Here is a 19,470-nt window from a genome sequence, read left to right as displayed (position 1 = left end):
AGAATCATTCAAAATTAAAAGTGGCTCACGTTTTAGGTTATCATGGAAAGAAAAATGCACACACACGACATGCATTGATGCTGGTTTTCATCCACCTCTCTTCATGGTAAATGAGAAGCCAAGTAAGTTTCATTGTACAGTCTAATTTTACTTCCTTTGAGCGCAGAGATGAATTAGCATTCAGCTGAGCTCTATTTACAGGGGGAAAATTTTTCATCACGGCTCTAACAGGATTTATTTCAGACTGCTGTGCATCAAGAAAACTTGGATGCTGCAAAGTGTTTAGCATTTTTATGACAAACAGCAACCATGAGCTGTCTTAGCGACTGCATATATAAGTTCAACACTTAGATGGTTAATGTTCTGGGTTGATATGGTTGAAAACAATTTTGAGTGCAGTTAATGTGATATACGGCACATGTTGCATTGTTGTTTATGATGAAGTGCTACTAAAAATGTACAGTGGAAAACAAACAGAAAAAAAGAAAAAGCCATCTTGCTCCCCAGGGTGCTGTGACACCCTCTTTGATAATCATCGCCATACGCTGTGGGACAATAATACGCAGTTCACATCAGTTTATACTTTGTAGTCTGCAAAAATGCAAATCAGGTTTGGAAACATGTCAAGACACGTATGGTGATCATAGATATGAGAACTCTTTGCCAGCTGCTACTTTTAATCTCTCTTCAGCTTCCTCCGTCAGCATCCATTCTGAAGCATGGGGTTACATTTATCTTGGCAAAATGACTTGTTTTGATAAGTAATTGTATCTAAAGCAATGTCATAGAAACAGTGTGGGGTTTCCATGGTGAATTTAACATCACCACAAATACTGAGTCACATTGCAAAGTATATATATATATATGTGTGTGTGTGTGTGTGTGTGTGTGTATAAAATTAGACTTGATCATATAGTACAACTTTGGTGCCAAAGAGGCAAGCAAACACTACCCACTCATTAGCACACGGGGACAAACAGAAACTGATGTTGTGTTCATTAACAGATAAAGAAAAGAAGAAAAAAAAAATACCATTCACTAACAGAAATTATAGCTGAATACGCTGACATTGTGCCTCGTTAAATGGGAGCTTGGCAGAATTCCTCATTACAATAATTGAAAGACAAACATTAGCAGCAAACGGGATAACAACAATTATACCGTAATAATGAATATTATTATTTTCGTATTTCGACAGAGAGAGGAAGTTACTGAAGGAGATGCCGGATCAACTTTTTTTTTTTTTGTACTTTTCGTTTTGTTTGATGGGGCTCCCCAGCTTTCAAAAGCTGCTGGTTATTTGTTTGTGAGTCTGGTTCAGCTGACTGAGCAGCAGCAAACTGATCACACTCTGCTTTGGTGAGCCACTGTGATCAATGACAAATCACTGATCAACACTGTCTGGTCACCCAACCTGCCCCACCCAAATCCCAGTGCATAGTCAGTAAATGAAGAGTTCATCTGCAAAAACAGAGAACTCCATCTTCACAAACCTTCAGAAAACCCATTGTTCCATTGTCAACCTGAGACAATATCAATCAAACTTAAGTTGTCTCTACTTTTGTCACGTCATTTCTACTGAGTCAAATACATTCAACTTCAGTTTGATTGATATTATCTCAAGCAAACAACAAAAAATATGTTTTCTGAAAAGCTACAAAAATGAACTCTTCAAATGTAACTCTATATGTTATATATCTGAAATATAAGAAAATTTAAAAAACGCTTCTTGTTCCCGTTGCTTTGCCAGGCAAAATCAACCATCTATAAGGAGCATTTTGTAACATCCAAGTTTACTTTCATTCTGCACTGGAAGTCCGGTAGGCTGCAGCGGAGAGATGAGCAGTGAGACCAGTGGCCTCAAACAACAACTCATATGTATTTAATACTGCATCCCGTCTCATGCTTTAGTTTCACTAAAATATTGGGTGAGAAAGATTCACAACAATGGAAATGAGTTGCTCACACATTGTGAACACACTGACTGGCTGTCGAAAAAAAATAACAAACAAAAAAAAACAAACAAAAGGTTAAAAGAAAAAAGAATCTGAGCTAAAAAGAAAGTGTCTAGGATACAGCCAGCTAGTCTGTAGAATATACTGCCTGCCGATGCCCTCCAGAGCGGTTCCAGGACGAAGCAGTTTTTGATCTGATGCCCGAATCAGCAGAAAGATGTGATTTGTCTGTACCTTCCAAAATCTTCACAAATCTCCATTGAAAAATAATATATAAAACCGAGGCCATCTTTTATGGACAGTCTCAGTTTTTAACAAATGACTTTGTTAATAATATGGTCAGGGTTAAAACTTATACTTTGTTCAGGCGATAGTTACAACTACCATGGAAATGATGGTGCTAATGGTTAGAAGAAACCTGACTGTTGGTAGGATGCAAGCAGCCACCTCCTGGAGTTAATTCTGACATGCTGTTGTCCCAATTATCCACCCTCACGTAACCTGATGCACCAGATGGTTTGCTACACATAACCATCTGAGAAGTCATACTTGGAAACTGCCTGAAAAAAGGAACTGGCAGGCACTTTTAAGAAAAACTTGGCAGGTGATTGGATGAACCATCTGTCTGTCACTGCCTATCACGGGCTAACTCGTATCTAAAAACACGTGCCTGGCTGCCAGTAGTTCCTCGTAGTGCGCCTGTTGGGTCGACCAACTGTGGATCGCTCACATGCGCATAGCTTGAAGCCTGGCAAGGATGGATTCTCTCATGATCTTGATCTTGCGAGAATCCAGCGGCCTTGCAAGATGAAGCCTCACATCCTCATGCTTTAAGACTCTAACATAATAAAATGTGGTCTTTGGGGTTCTTTTGAATCAACAGAGGGTTGGGAATACAATCTTTTTAGAAATGCTGTGGGGAACAGTGCCGATATTCTGGTGCTGCAACCCGAATCCATGAAAGATGGATTCACCCACAGCAGGGGTCGGCAACCTTAAACACTCAAAGAGCCATTTGGACCCGTTTCCCACGGAAAAGAAAACACCGGGAGCCATAAAACCCTTTTGACATCTAAAACGAAGATAACACTGCATATACCGCCTTTTACCTTTATGCTATGTATAAAAAAACGACAGTGTTTTGCATTCATGAAATCAATGAACTGCTACAGAGAAAACGAAATTTTATTTCTGCATGCTACGAAAACATCTTTAACTCAGAAAAAAAAAGGACACTGGGTTGAAGGTTACTTTCAAATAAAATATTCAGTTCCTATTTGAATCCTTCTCGTATATATGGGGAAAAAAAAGTCAAACTTGCTAAATAGAGGGAGTCCCTGCGTTCTGCACTTCTGCACAATCTCATAGAATAAGACAAAGGAGAAAACACTGAACGATTTCACACACTCTCATGCACAAAAATGACAATAAGCATGAAGGTCTGGGTCCCCACACACAAACACACTCACACACCCAGTAAAAAGGAATCACTGCTTCAGACATGCACAGACACACACACAACATTATTGCTGTTTTACTGTGTTGTCTGTGCCCACGTACAGCACTCTGGTTTTAAGAGAGGAGTGGGATTGTCTGGGCATTTCAGTAGGAGTCTCTCATGCTTCTTATTTGTCATCTTTCATTATTTTCCACCGTCTTCAGTTCCCACAACACCCTTTATACCTTCTCTACTATCTGCTGGGCTAACAGCCTTTGTTTCGTGTGTGTTGGGTAACTAAATGAAACAATGCTTCCTTTTTTCCTTCTGCGTGTGTGCGTGCTCGTCCCTTTTTCCTTACATCCACGTGTGTGCATTTGCATCGATTCAACATGCTTTTCACTTATGTCTCTATGTACTAGTGTGGAGTGTTAATCTGCTTTCTGCAATACACAAACCACTTTAGCAAACACAATTATAATTACATGTCTGTGTTTACATTGAATACTGTAGACATCTCCATGTATATTACTGAAGCATTCAAGAATCTGCACTATATAGTATGAGAGCGATGTGGAAGAGAGCGTGATTCACAGAGGGCATTCTGAATGTGGGTTAATGTGGCAATGAGTCACTCTGATACAGAGAAGGATGGGCTTGTTGCTATTAAGGAGGTTTAATTTTTGTTTTTAAAGCTACATTAGTCAAGGTGTTTTTAAAAGACAGTGTCACAATAATGATAATACAATGGAGAAAAATCTCCGTCCACCCAAAATGAGAAAAAAAACATGGTTTCATTTGTCCAAATGACCCTGAAGCGAAGTGTATCGTCTCATACACAAACAGAATCCGCTGAATTCATCCCTATTAGATAATTAGCCTTTTCTAAAATGTGTTGAAGTTTGTGCTGTCATTTGAAGCGACAAGCATGTAAAAGTAGCCTTGTGCAGCCGTGAAGAATTTGTTACACAAATGTGTTCTCTGTGGCTGTTGGCTGCTGTATATCTTCAAACGTCTACAGTCTTTCCAGTTGTGGCAAACAGCCCCAGTGGCTGGTCTGCTGTTGTCACTCATTAAGTGAGTTTCCCATAAATCTCAGTAAGATGGCAGTTGGAAGAACTGCTTTAGGCAAGGCATCAGTAAAACTCCACCACCACGAGAGAAGTCCCTGAATGCATCACACATGACACACTCTGTCCCTACAGTGCAGAAAACCAAAAAGGGAAACAGAGAGAGATAGAAATACAGGGAAGACTAGTAAACACGAACACGCTGTTTATACTTTGGTACTATGACACCGTATTGATTGATATCGAAGGTACCTACTGTTGCGATATGAAAACAATAACACATGCAAGATATTTACAATCTGAGAAACATTATTTCATGCACACAACATGCTCAGTGCAGGTAAGGGATGGCAGATGTTCTATATAACAATGTCTGAAGCCTTATGTGTCCAATACAATGTGATGTTTGCTGATCAGAGCATGTGATGTGGGCACATGTGTCTTCATATATTGTCTGAAAAAGACATATTGTGGTTTGCAGTTTGCCTAACATTGAATATTTATTAAATAAAACAAGAAAGAATTCAGTTACTTTGTTAACAAAGAGACACACCCGTTGGCATAACCACCTCATTAGAGCAGCTCAGTTCTGCAACTTCTGCATTGTGCTGCGTCTTTATTTGCTATTATTTCCTTACAGCCTTTACTGTAAATGTTGCAGAATGAACAACTGCACTAACTTGCCTGTGCTTCCTAATATAGACTAACTTCTGACAGCTAGCTTGTATTTAGTTGCTAACATCTACGACATAGAATTCTTGAAGATTTTGCCTAAATGTCTGAGTAGGTCTCCTAATAACTTCATAATATGCACACATTTCTGAACTGTGTAGATCAACAAATCTCCATTAAATCAGTTAAACTGTGGCTGAACAGCCAGAAAGTAATTTATGCTCCCACAAGAAGAAAATTTATACAAGCAATCCATACACATAAATAAAAGATTTAGATTTAGGCATTAAAGTACGAGATGAAAAACACATCAGAGATGTCTTCATATCCAACTTAATGATATGATGATATGGAAGACGGCTGTAATTGGTGACTTCTTTATATACATATATCTTTCTTACATATCATTTTTCCCACTCCCTATTAGAGGTTTTTTTTTTTGGTTCCTGGATGGAGTCCAAAGGATACTTTGGATTGTTGGGTTCTCGCTTCCAAATTTATAAGGTCTTTACCTTCTTATGTTAAGCGCTATGAGATGACATATGTTGTGAATTATGCTATATGAATAAAATTGAATGGAATTGAAAAAAATATCTAGATGGGTGTTCCTAACACAAGAGATAATGTGGGTGCACCTTGCCAAACATTGTACGCCATTGTTTATGCATATTTTAAAATGAGCACTGACGTCATATCGGGTGTTGGAAATGAAAATGAGGACTGAGCAAGAAGATGAATCGTGTAATCCAGAGTGACATAGATTACTTGAATTCAAACAATGCTACATTTGAGATAAATAAAGGCATATCTTATCTTATCGTATTTCCAATGTCTTGTGACATCCCAAAAAAATATTAGCCTATCAGATTATTTTTTACATTCACTCTTGATGTGTGACGAATTCTGTCGATGGTGTGAACCAAAGAGAGCAGAGAGCGCACTTCAGCACACGGCACGACAGGCTTAAAGACCAACAGACACACAATAGTCACAGTTGTTTTGTTTCTGTTTTCAGTCCGTCACACAACGAATGTTGAACTGAGGCTTTACTTGAACAAGTCATGTTGCAATTCAAATTGTAATCACAATATCCATCAGAAAAATCACAATTGAATCTTTTCCCCAAATCATTCAGCCCTGTTGTTTACGTTCTTGTATCTGGCAGTTGGTCCATCCTTCCCAATGACCTAAAGCGATGATTGCTCGCTGACTAGAGCACAGTCTGTCATGTCTCTGACAAGTCACAGTACGAACTTCTGACACAGTGTCATGTGCGCTGATAAAAATAGGATGTAACAAAACAAATCTGCTATTGGTTCTGTGTAAGTATAAACAAAATATCAAACAAATTTCAGATCGACAGTGTACTGTATAGAGCCACTGGAACAATTAGTTCATCGTGCAGTTTCTAGCTCTTAGGACGGGTTCAGTTGTTGACCACTATTTTGAACTGAGGAGTGTGGATTGAGTTATAAAAATTTCCACTCTGTTGTTTTTCTAATTATTTCCTTAATTTGCTTGCGTTCAACAAAATGCTTAGTCACATTATTGTTAAAATTTAATGTATATTTTATATGCATCAGCTCCACCTAATTTGTAATTTATTGCAACAACTATTTATAAATGGCATTGGCATCATCCTTCATAATAGTTGTCCTTATGACATCCGTATTTCAGAGTCTGTTTACATTCACTGTGGTGACACATTGCGATAAAATGCAATGTAGTGTAATCACTATGCAATGCAGCCAGAAATGTAATGCAGCGTGACACGGCCAAACTTCAGCTTCCGTCGTGAGCTCTTTCCAAACTAAACACTCAGTTTGCCCAAAACCTGACACATAACTGAGAGCAACAACATGACATAATTAATGTGTTGCATCTCCATGTGTTTTGATTTAAGGCTTTCCCAGTGTGGCATCCCTCGAGGTATTGAGCAAGGGAGAAAAAAAAGTGCTTATACTACCTTTGAATACACGCGCTTTCAACTAAATGCAGTGTTGCTGTGTCAACGTGGCCCATCACACAGCCTCACATTCTTTGCCAGCTCTCGCAACATCTCTGCAATTGAGAGAGAAAGAGACAGAGAGAGGGGGATGGAAGTGGAGGAGGCGGGGGGTTGGTGCTCAAAGCTTCTCTAGGCCCTGAGGCAACACACTAGCAAGCTCCTCTCTCCTAAAACAGCAGAAACACTGCGCGTATCTCCTATGCATTAATTAATCATCGAACCGAGCACTAAGCTTCTCTCTGTAATCTTTCTTGCTGATTGGGGACTTGGATTTCTGTTTGACCATATAATTTACTTTGGATGTTAACTGTCAAGAAATGTGGGCACACAGATATAATTAGCATGCAACTGAGTTTTCCACCTGTGAGAACACTGAGCTACACTGACTACAAAACCCAAGGTTTGCTAAACAGCGAGACAGTTTTACATTTACTCCCAAAAACATTGTGATTAGGATTCTTCTCCACTGCTGTCAAAAGTGATGAGCTGATAGCAATTCGGTGTCATTCTCAAGGACACACAGATGTTGTTGCCTCCACTCCTGCAGAAGGAATCTGTGTATTCACAATGTAACAAAGATCAGTCTGTCTAATGTTGGGTGGCGTACTTTATCTCTTATGAATCGTTTGCATGAAGCTAATCCAGGAAATGAAAAGCTCTGCAGTCTTCACTGTGACAATACCTGATATTCTGACAAACAGTCTCAGGTCAGAGCAAACGATTTCATCATGTGTGACACTGGCTGCCTTTCAAATCTTAACTCTTGTTTGTGATGCCAACAGATGAGTCTGTTCGTGTGTGTGTCCTGTATCAAGGACAAACTCAGGAAGCAGTCTGCTGCACACTCAAGCATCCCCATTAGCCCATTGCTATTGATTATTGCTGGCGTTGTCGTCAAGCCTTTTGGCTGTTATTGAGCAGCCTGACACACACACAGACACACACACAGACACACACACAGACACACACAGACACACACACAGACACACACACCCACACACACACACACACACACACACACAGCTGCACAGCCTTCTCACACACAGACTAGGCACAACTTTGGTTTTTGGTAATTTTCTCCTTCTGTTATTCTCAGGCTGATACTTGATGTCAAAGACGCACTCTCAGCTGACACCAAAGAGCGCTTTAAGAAATAAGCGAACCTCCTAATAAATTGACGGTTCAAGAGTGAGTCACTCGCACAGAACACCTGTTTGCATTTCTACACTTGTAAGGACATTTGCTGACACACTGGATTCTCCGATCCCTGCCCTCAGTCGTACAGATTCCAGTGATAGTATTTTTCAAATTGACATAAATCAAATAAAGAGACCAACACAAGCAATTAATTTCATCCGACAACAGCATCTGTGCATTCAATTTTTTATTCTTCCATTGTTGTCCAAAGTCATCATGAAGCTAAACTGTTACACTGGGTGACATGTTTCTGCATTTCCATGAACACGGGCGCTGCAGTTTATTTTTGAGTCAGTCCCACATACACAGTCCTGGAGCCATAATGCTCTCTAGAGCAGCAAATCTGCAGCTGAAAATAGTCCCCAACAAAGAAACTATTCACTTCTGTTTGAGTATTTTTATTTATTTATTTATTTTTTCAAAAATCAAGTAGGGGATTTGAAATATGATAGTATATATTTGTGTGACCCATTTTCAAAGATTTGTGACTTTGGTGGGAGCAAATGGGCTTTGAACTGAGAGCCACGGAGTTGGACTAAGCTGTTGTTTTTGGCCTTTTTAAGCCTTTTGTTGACAATAACAAAAATATGCAATATCACCAGATTCTTAAACCATCTGCATCCACACTCTTTTCATATCCCACCCTTTAGCTTATATTCAACCAAAACCTAATTCTAAGCATCATCCCAAAACAAATGTCAAAGCCCCCAACAAGAAGAAAAAGTTTTTAAAAAAAGACAACACCAAAAGTGAGGAAATAACTAAAATGGCCTCCTGCTAATCAAATGAACAGTTGTTCAAGGATTGATTTCCCCAATCCCATAGTCAGGAGCCATCCTAGCAGTTAGGTGGATAATATGGTGGGGCATTTAGCAGCTAAGGAGATAAATACTACACTCAGAAAATGGTGACCCAACTGAGTGTTTTAATCAGGTGGCTAAAACCCCGACTTCCATCACACTCATTGTTCCCAGTAGACTTGTAAATGGGCAACACTTTACTTACAGATTTGCAATGTCAGTTTAATAAGTTGGTAAAATGCCAGAGTTTTATTCATAGTTTGTTTTTCTGATCCAAAATGGCAAAAAACAACAATTGCAAGAAAAAGAAAAAGGTTCAATCACAAATTAGTCTTTCCAAACACAGAGGAGCTCACGTACCTGACCTGCTTCCTCTTTTGGTCCTTTTTCTTTCCAGTTTTTCTGAACACGTACACTCAACTTCCCTGGCATCTCCTAATGTAATGCACCGGCACTTGGCCCATAAGTAGCACTTAAATTAATATCATGATGTTTCCAGTGGAGATAAAATAGCTTCAGTCAGCCTTCCCTACTGGCAAAACTTCAGCCTGACCTCCCTGCAGCTTAGCAGGGCAGGAGTTGTTCTTGGCAGCAGCCTCCATGCGACGACGATTCCATTACAGCCCAGGCAGTTCTCTATTTGTCTCACCCTCCGTGTGTGTAATGGAAGCAGCAGCGATCGGTTAGTGTGCTGCGAGTTGTGTGCGCGTCTGTTTGTGTGCGATTCTCTGTGTGTGGTTTGAAGCATTTTGAAGCTTCTCTGCAAAAATGCCAGGGTCATCCTTTGATGGCTGACCTTACTCAGACGTATCCGAGGCCCGGGTTTGCTCTGACTTGAAACACAAAGCTGGCTCCATTCATGCTGAGTGTGTGTGTGTGTGTGTGTTGTACGTATGTGTGTGTGTGTGTGTGTTCACGCCTGTTATGGACTAAAAGCCTGTTCTGCTGGGGCCACGGAAAAACTGTTCCTCTGATTCAATAACCACAGAGAGCAGAGCTGGAGGGGCAACAAGAGGCTAGGGGACATCATGGTCTGCTTCACACAGGTTTTCTGACTCGGGGTTGAACAAAGAGGCCTATCAATTCTGAAATGTGCACTTACAAGCTTGATTTCACCTTTCCGTCTTTTCCCCCTCAAAGTCTCAAAGCTTTCCCCACTTGCCTTCCTGCAAGCGCCATCCCTGAAGTGATACCTAATCCCTCATGTGTCAGAACTCAAATTCAATTTGGAGGAAATTGCCTTAAAGTCCTTCTGCAGTCACTACGAGGCATCGCTGACAGTGGCATGCTAATGGCGCAGGTTGAGAGATAATGGATGAGCTTTTAGCGGTGCATGAGGTATCCCTTTGTCCTGCATCTTGCAGAATTTCATCAAAATTGTTATTGTGTCTGTGAAATTGCAAAGTGTTGCTCTGATTTCGCATAAGGCTGTCGTCTGAAAATCAGTCCATTTACGTCTTTGCGTTTAAGGTTATGAGCAGCAACACTTAGCCTGTGCGCTCCTCCCTCTGACTCCTGCGTTCACTCGCACTCATCGTCTCTAATGTGACGGTGCTGGCAAATTGTGATGTGCAGGAATAATGACATCTGAGCGCTGGCTTCTGGTGTGTAATTGAAACACTGGGAAGCTTTCACACTGCCTCCACCCCTCCAGTGCCAGCTGTGCCACTGATACAAAAGCAGTTCCTCCCTCAGACATCTCACACGTTGCTGGCAGGTGGCAAGAAGATAAATTCTCTCTGTTATTTGTTCCTAGTTTACTCTGGCAAACCTGCAGCAGTCACCTGCAATTTTGTTTCTCACCTTGTCTTGCATGTGCCTCGACATGTGTTTGTGATTGACGGCGCTGTAAAAAGCACAATTCTGCAGGCGTTTCATTATGTGATGCTCTGTATTGCTGCTGTTTTTAGAACACATAGATACATGATTTGGCTTGGATGCCAACACATTTTGCATATTTCTTACAGAGAAAATGGACCGTTTATGCCCTGAACTCCTCAGTTGTTGTTGCTACGCCTGTCAAGCTTTCCGCTCTCACTTGTCACACATACAGTTTACAGTTATAAGGCTGGCAGATTTACCATCAGAATTCTTAGTACGTTTTGACACTGGGTCCAGCAGTAGACCAGAGCAGCTTCTCCTTTCTTGTCTATCACCACAGATTTTGCTGACTAAAAAGACAAGTGTTGTTATCAGCTCTAACTAGCTAAGCTCCCTGAGTTGTTTGAAAAATGCCATCTGTGACCGACTAACTTAAAAACAAGAACCCTAAAAAAAGGTCTTAAATCTGGATCTGATGGCTGCATACATGATACATTGAAAGACAAAGACTGAAGCTGCAGAGGAAAGAAAATAAAGAATAGAACAGACGTAAGGCAGTATAGATCGAGTTAAGATCAGACTATTATTTTATTCTATCACACCCGTTTAGATGCTTCCTTAGATGTAAGCATAGTCTAATCTCTGTAGGGCAGAGGTTAGACGAATGCTTCACTGTTCTTTGTTCCGTGTTGTTCTCGTACAGCATGTTTCGATTTTAATGTTACAAGAAAACTGCGTTACGCACATAAAATCTTTGCGCGTACTCCTGAGGTCTAACAAACATGTTGAGAGGCTTTTTTCTTCCTCATAAAACATTTGTGAAGCTGAAATGCACGCGTCATTTACATCAGTGTTTACTTGCTCACAGTCTTTTTTTCCCACCTTGCCTTTACGGGCACATTGCTGCTTATCTGGTTGTGTTACTGCTACCTGTGTGGCCTCTGTGCACAAGACAAATATAACAGGGACTAACTCATAGAAAGACTGCTCCAGGGAACCTTAAATATATGTGTTTTATCGTGAATTATGAGTTGGGCTGCAGTTGCTGAAGTGTAAACTTTCCCTAATCCAATAAAGAACATGGCAGAGCTGCTAATGTTACCTGTAGCATTGAGGAGCTGCTCTTATACACAATATTCTAGCTGGAAACAGGGCCTTTTTTAAAAGAAAATAAAAGAACTGAGCTTATTTCCTCACATATGTGATACATACATGCGTAACATAAGTTAATGTTTGCCCTTCACTCTGGCTCAGGTTACTACTGTAGCTACTGAGCTTGATTTGTGGGAATGTTGCTGTTCTGAGGACAGAACTTTACTTTAGATTATCAATAGTCACCTCATGCACAATTCTCAATGTGTGTTCAATTAAAATCATACCATTTACAGAATTAATGGCATATTATAATTATCTTGTATTGTAATTATCACCACTCAATGCTTGTTCAAAAATCCTTGAAGGCAATGCTAGAATACAAAATTCACATATAGAATTTTCCACAGCGACATGATCAGGAAGGTGCAGCTTATTTTAAGCATATTTCCTTCTGACACACTTCATATGCAGCTGTGGCCCTGTGGAGCAGCAAAGACCTTCTCACAGCGAGTCCCAAATGTGTGTCCTGACAGTTTGACTTAAGCACATCTTGGACTTTGACGTAGCTGCCCAAATTAAGAAAAACTCAGACTAAAGAGGCATTGAAGGTCGTCTGCGAAATACCCAAGAAGAGGCCATGAAGTGCAATAATGTGCTTGTATTTGATTTAAGAAGACATGCTTATTTCGTTCAGCTAACAGGTTGACCTGCCACAATGTCATTTTTAAAAATCTCACCGGGATGATCAACAGGCAAATCAAAGACCTGCAGGTGTAAATGTGACCCATGCATCATTATTGAGTTGCAAATTTGAATTATAGTGAAAATTAACATCATAAGTTGGATGTTAACACAGTAAATCCTACGTTGCCAGTCTGGATCAGAGTAAGAGGTGACCGATTGTCGTCTGAATTATTGGGTTGTTGTGTTGGAAAATGTTTCCGTTTGCTAAAGCAGCTCTCTGTGTGTGTTGTCAGGGTGCGGCTAGAGGCCTTCTCCGACAACAGCGGGAAGCTGCAGATCTCGCTGCAGGAGATCATAGAATGGCTGACAGCCAAGGACGAGGAGCTGTCGGAGCAGCTGCCCATAGGAGGCGACGTGGGGGCCGTCCAGCACCAGAGAGAGTTCCACCAGGTAATGTGTATGTTAATGTATTTTCAGTGCAAATACTGATAAGGTAGACTCTTTATTATGCCCAGAGGGAAATACATTTTGACAGTGGATGCACAGCTTATTCCATACATGGAGCATATACAGGACATCCGTACCAGAGCACATGTATGTATCGGTGATGCAGGCATAAGAACAGACATATAAGTATATGCAGTGGAGTATCAATTTAGCATCGTGTGTGACAGAGGGGACACGACTCCTGCTACATTACAAAGCACCCTTCTCAACTTTAAAGCTGATATCCATGTGGGAGCAATGAGACAAATGGACTGAGGGTGCGCCCAGGGTCGTGTGCTGTGATCTGAGCAATGTGTGTGAAGGCCGGGAGGGTGTGGAGGCCAGTGATTTGAAGGCAGTGTTTGGAAAGGAGGGTGATTTTTTTTTCTCTAGTTGATGTCAGTTAGCGCAGTCAGGAAACACGTGGAGCAGTGGAGTATTCTGCGTTTAATTCTTTTCCAGAGCAGTAACCGAGGAACAGAATAGTGCGCTTTGAGTGTGCAGATAACAAAGAGTCTTTTTTCTGGCAGCTTTAGTCGATATCACAGATTTTGATCAAAGCTGAGTCTATTGTCCAGTCTGAGCGAATACTAGATAGCTGAAACTTCTCTCCAAGTTCAGCTGTCATTGATACCAATGATGGAGGAGGGGCTCTGTGCACTGCAGTGTGTGTTGGGCTCATCGAAGAACAGATTCAAAGACGTCTTTGCTAGAATATGGTGGTTTATTGAGTCTATAAAGAAATAGATTTTAAAGAAACAGTAAAATGGATTTAAAAAAAAGAAAAGGTCGGCTCTGTTTGTTTAGTTGACTTATTCTTCCACCAAAGACAAGAGCCAAGATTGTCTGTTTCAAAAATAGATCTAAAAGTTGGTGCAGAGGTGGTGCTGTGGAAAAACTTTACGAACTTAAAAATAAAATAGACACTTTGCTGATTCATTGGTAATGTTCTATCTGTTGCAGTAGGGAGAAAGGCAGAAATGTTCAACATCTTTCTACAAGAGAAAAACAAGAGTGACAGTATGTTTACAGCAGGACAGTGACGACAAAACTCTTTTCATTGTTCCAAATCATTCAACACGTGTAACCTACAGAATTCTTCTTGACCACATCAGAAACTCTGAATCTACATTTCATATGGTGACAGAAGGAGCTTCCTCAGACTGAAACTCAGTCCTCATACAGCCTCTCTTTTTGACCTCACTTGTGTAACACACTCATCTGCACTAAGCTGGAAACACTTTTGGTACTCTGAAAATAAGCAAACACACCAGTAATTGATTATGAATCGATGATTAATGTATGAATAAATGATAAGCTGTGAGCTTACAGCAGAGTTTGTTTTTACATTGGAGTGTAAGCTCAGGAGGAACCCATTAAAACTTTGGAGCACATTTTATTTAAAACCACAAGGTAGAACATTGGCCTTGGTGGAGGACTGTGTTCCTCAAGTGCTCTTCTAGTTAATATATGTGGAAACAACAACAAAAGCTGAGTACTTTTATGACTAAACATTCTCATTCCAGTTGCTGTAATTAAACATTAACATTGTTTCGATGACTCATCTTGATGTACAGATTGGATTCGATGAAACCAAAATTATTTACTTGGATATACAGACAAGTGACAAATTAAAGGGGAAAAAAAAACAAAAAAAAAAAACGAGATTAAGTATTCTGGCTAGGTGTTAGGTCCCCACTTGGATTCTACAGGAGGGATGAACACCATCATTTAGTGTTTTTATGATGATGGTGGGGGAGAGTGCTGTCTAACACGTTAGTCCAAAATCTCCCACAGGTGTTTGATTTTGGTTGGTGACTCCAAAAGTCACAGCATATGATTCACATCATTCTCCTCAAACCATTCAGTGACCCCTTGTGCCCTGTCGATGGAGGCATCGAATCAGGACAGAGCTGTTTCATCACAGGATAAATGTGATCACTTAAAACAACTTCTTATTGACTTGCAGTGAGTCTGCCCTCTAAGGGGGCAAGTGGACTCAAACCATGCCAGCAAAGTTCCCCTTACAGATTCAGGTTCTTCCTTTAATTTGTCATTCATCTGAAGAGTAAATTACACAGTAAACACAATATAAAAATGCAACTCCAACCATTACTTTAAGGAAATGAGAAGTGAGTATATTCTTGTTTGACTGGACTGAACTAAGGCCAAAACGAACAATTTGTTTGAAAAAACTCCTGAGGCGGTGCCACCAAATGTCTTGTTTTGTTTCCATTTACTATATTATAAGGCAAGTAAAAGTACTTTTATTTCATATTTGTGGACCTTAGACCTTTAAATGTTTGGCATTTCTGCTTGAAAATGGACTTCACAAAATTGTGTTGGACTGATTGATTAGTTGAGTAATTGTTGCGGCTCTAGATTGAACACTGCAGCACCAAACTGTTTTTGATTTGACCAAACATTTAACTGAACTCAAAGCTTGTGTGTTGTGTGTGCAGTCCAGGCTTTGGATCTCCAGTGACTAATTTTTTATTTATTTTTTTGCCCTTTTTGAACCAGACATGTTGACATACTTAATCACAGCTGTGACCTGGGGGATTAGTTGTAGCAGGACAAAGGGCTGCACACACACAGAAGCGCCACCACAATTTCAAGTGACTCTTTGGCAAATAAGCACTTTGATTAACATTGAGCCACTCGAGGATTTGCCGTTTCACCTCAGTTTTCATCCCTTTCGTGAGCTGCGTGTCACACTCAACTGTGATGTGTGTGCGTGCTGAATAAAGGCTGCAAACAAGCTTTACCAATTGCTGACAGTGACAGCGTCTCCTCGTCTCTGATAATTCGCGGATGGTTCAGTGATTTGAAGTGGCCTTTAAATCTCTTCAAAGGCTTGTGTGGAAAGAAAAGCACACATAAGCTCACAAATGCCTTATTAATCAGCTGCACGAGGCACTGTTTGCTCGTAGGCCCAATAAATATTCCCCTCCTTATTATGAGGACAAAGAAATCTGGACCATAATTTGACTTAAATTACTGGTTGTCAAATGATTGTGCAGGACACAGTCGGGAGCTTGAGTGACAGGCGTTATAATGCCGTTGCAAATGCATTTGAAACGCTGTCCACTCATTTTATTCATCAGGATCACGGACAGGCTTCTTAGAACACTATACATTTACGTGTTTCTTTTATTTTGTCGTCCTACACATCTTCTCAGGTGGGTGTTGGCACATACAGACTGTGCTTGAATGATATTTTTTGTTCAGCCGCGCATTATATAACAGGACAACTCAGACCTTTTTACAGGATATCGTTCACCTCGCCTACCAAGAGCAGCGACAAACATCTACAGACGAGGTTTTCAGCCTTCACGCTCAGACAGTTTGATAAGATAAAAGACTTTAATTGATCCCCTGAAGGGAAATTAAACATGATGCAGGATGTCACCCAAGAAGTCAGCCAGAGGTAGTATTGATGCAGCAAATATTTTTCCCTTACTGAAACGGTCCAATTTATTTCTTGTTAGATATAAATGTAATGTAGCCAGTGTTGTCAGCGTCAGCGTGATGCCACAGCTGCTCAGGAACAAGTTGGACAGACTTTTAACTAAGATGTATTGTGCAGAGATGAATTCTGTGCAGGCTTGACATATCTCAAAAGAGAGTATTCTTACACAGGAGTTGAAAAAGAAAAAGAAAAAACAAAAAAACCCCATAAACAGCTGTATCTAAGTGCAGGACCTAACCTTTATCCCACATAGTAGCTGAGATCTCATTAGTCATGTCCTCTCCAGTCTCTTGCCCGACTTCACCACTTTGCTGAGGAAAGATGGCTCATCGCAGCATTGGGGTTATCACATAATGAATAATAAAGTGGACGGAATGTGAAAACAAAATCAATTATAAGCTCTTAAGTTATCATTTATTTATTTGTTATTTAACTCTCAGTCATGTGTTCATAATCAGTTTTTACACATTTTCAGGGAAATAAAATGCTTATGCGTATCGGGGTTACACTGGTTTCAGTGATGGGACAGGAGTCTGTTACATAACCAGGGTCAGAATTAGAGGCAAAGTATTATATATCTAAAGACGCTCATTTCTCAACGTATGGACAAATGCTTATGGAATGTAACCTGAGGGTTTCTGATGTCCTCCTCTCTAGTTGGCTTTTAGTCTTTGGACTCTCCATTTCATACATTGTACGGAAAATCACAACGTAAAGTTAAGCTTGTAGAAACATTTGCAACGAGCCAGTGGAAAAGGAATTTTGTGTTTACAGTCATAACTGTACATAATGCTCACATCAAAAATTGGTCTTTTCAGAAATGGTATTTTGTTCTTTTACAATGTTAGACTGCAAAATTATGCATTTTTTTCTGTATTTAAATCAGTAAAAAAATATGATTATTTCACAGCTATAGAGAAAAGTTATATATATTGACAATTTTAAAATGGGCTGCAAGGTGGCTTGGTGGTTAGCACGGTCGCCTCGCAGCTAGAAGATTCGCGTCTAAGTGAGGACACCTGGATCTTTCTGCGTGGAGTTTGCATGTCATCCCCGTGCAGCGTGGGTTCTCTCCGGGTTCTCCGGCTTCCTCCCACACAGTCCAAAAACATGTTGAGGTTAATTGGTGATTCTAAATTGTCCGTAGGTGTGAATGTGAGTGTGCTTGGTTGTCTGTCTCTAAGTGTAGCCTGTGATAGACTGGTGACCTGTCCAGGGTGTCCCCTGCCTTCACCCTGAGTCAGCTGGGATAGACTCCAGCCACCTGCGACCCTAGTGAGGATTAAGCAGTGTATAGATAATGGATGGATGGAGAATTTTAAAGTACTACATTATTTTTTAGCTGTTATTTTACAGATTTAGTAAATTACAGATATTAGCTAGTAAAATCACATAAAAATATAAATTAAAAAACACAACAAAATCAGTAGTTAAACAAATAATTTACTCTTCTACAATGTGTTACTATAAAGTTATACAGTTTTACTGCATTAAATCAGCCTAAAGAATCGTTGTTTTCAGATATTTGCTGCTATTTTACAGTATTACACTGTTTTTTAACATGTTTTTTCTGGCACCGTTGCTTGACTATTTTTGTGTTTTACAGTGCGGTTTTTCTATGACAGCACAGACGTGGTGGAATGGTGTGCTTTTGCCTAATTGTGTTTCTCATGAAAGGTCGGGGACTTCTTTCCAGGTTGAAGTAGGTTTGGTTTGTGATGCGAGGTTGTCAGAGTTAGACCACCCTGAAACCATTCAGTTAATTCCAGTAGATTGGCACTAATTGTACAAACCTACTCAAGAGCGCAGATTCACATATTGTTAATGATCAGTCGTCTCATGCCTCCTAGAACTAAAATAAAGCAAAATTTCTTGTCCTGATATGAACTCGTGGATGCAGTGTTGCTCACAGGCCTCCTCCTGCCTCTTGTCAGTGTTCGTGCCACCCAGAAACAGTGAACATGGTGTGTACTGACGTTTTTGGCTGCTCCCTCGCCATGCACAGATCTCTGACTCTGATACGCAAATTTATTGCTCATGGGTCGAAGAAGCAGTCTGTTTAAATCACAGCATACCTGATGCACATGTTAAATATAAATCACTGTGTTACTGCTCCTATCGGGTTGGTCAGTGTAACAAGCTTGTCGTGCCAAAGCCTGGGCTGTAGTCGCAGTGCATTAGATTTGTCACTGAACTGTGTTGCTGTGAACTAGAAGGGTTTTAATTGTGTTGCTGAGCCGAGAGTTGCATCATCCAACATGTAGCAGCTGGTTAAAGATTTAGAAATATGGAGTGTTTTGACGTTTTTACAAAACATAGTCGTATACAGAATGCGTGTCATTTGAGCAGCAAACAAATAGAAGTAGATGAGCACAACAAACCAGCTGGTCCTCCTAATGTTTGACCAACCAGCCAGGACCTTTACACACAAACCCAGCCAGCTAAAATATATCAAATCAACTGCATAGGTGGACTGCAGTGAGTGGGACCATTGTTGTCATACTGACCATATACGCATTCAGCGTCGGACTTCCTCGATTTAACAAGGCAGTAGTAAAGCCCGAAAGTCTCAATGTTATGTCTTTATTGGAGGGATCAAAAGAAAATGAATGGCTTTTCTGTGTGTTAATGATAGCCACTGGTGGGCCAACCACAAAAAAATCCCAGGATGTCTTAAAGGGAGGAAAGTCTCTCCGTTGAAATCTTTTTAATTGACATGTTATATAGCCCTATGAGCACTGTGTTGAGGGAGCCTCATAAAGTTGGTACAGA

The 19,470-nt window shown here is 40.3% G+C and overlaps 1 protein-coding gene across 2 annotated transcripts in view; it reads left to right on the top strand.

Annotated features, from left to right (window-relative positions):
- drp2 (dystrophin related protein 2) overlaps positions 1-19,470 on the top strand; it is a 94,934-nt gene that overhangs the window by 14,831 nt on the left and 60,633 nt on the right. For both annotated transcript variants that reach the window (XM_008275549.1, XM_008275542.1), the window contains exon 3: positions 13,034-13,190. In XM_008275549.1, the coding sequence (XP_008273771.1) occupies positions 13,034-13,190 (157 nt within the window). The remainder of the gene's footprint in view (positions 1-13,033; positions 13,191-19,470) is intronic.

Source organism: Stegastes partitus, unplaced genomic scaffold (assembly GCF_000690725.1).
Source record: "Stegastes partitus isolate 25-593 unplaced genomic scaffold, Stegastes_partitus-1.0.2 Scaffold2, whole genome shotgun sequence".
Taxonomy (NCBI): domain Eukaryota; kingdom Metazoa; phylum Chordata; class Actinopteri; family Pomacentridae; genus Stegastes; species Stegastes partitus.
This window is presented reverse-complemented; position numbering and strand designations above follow the sequence as displayed.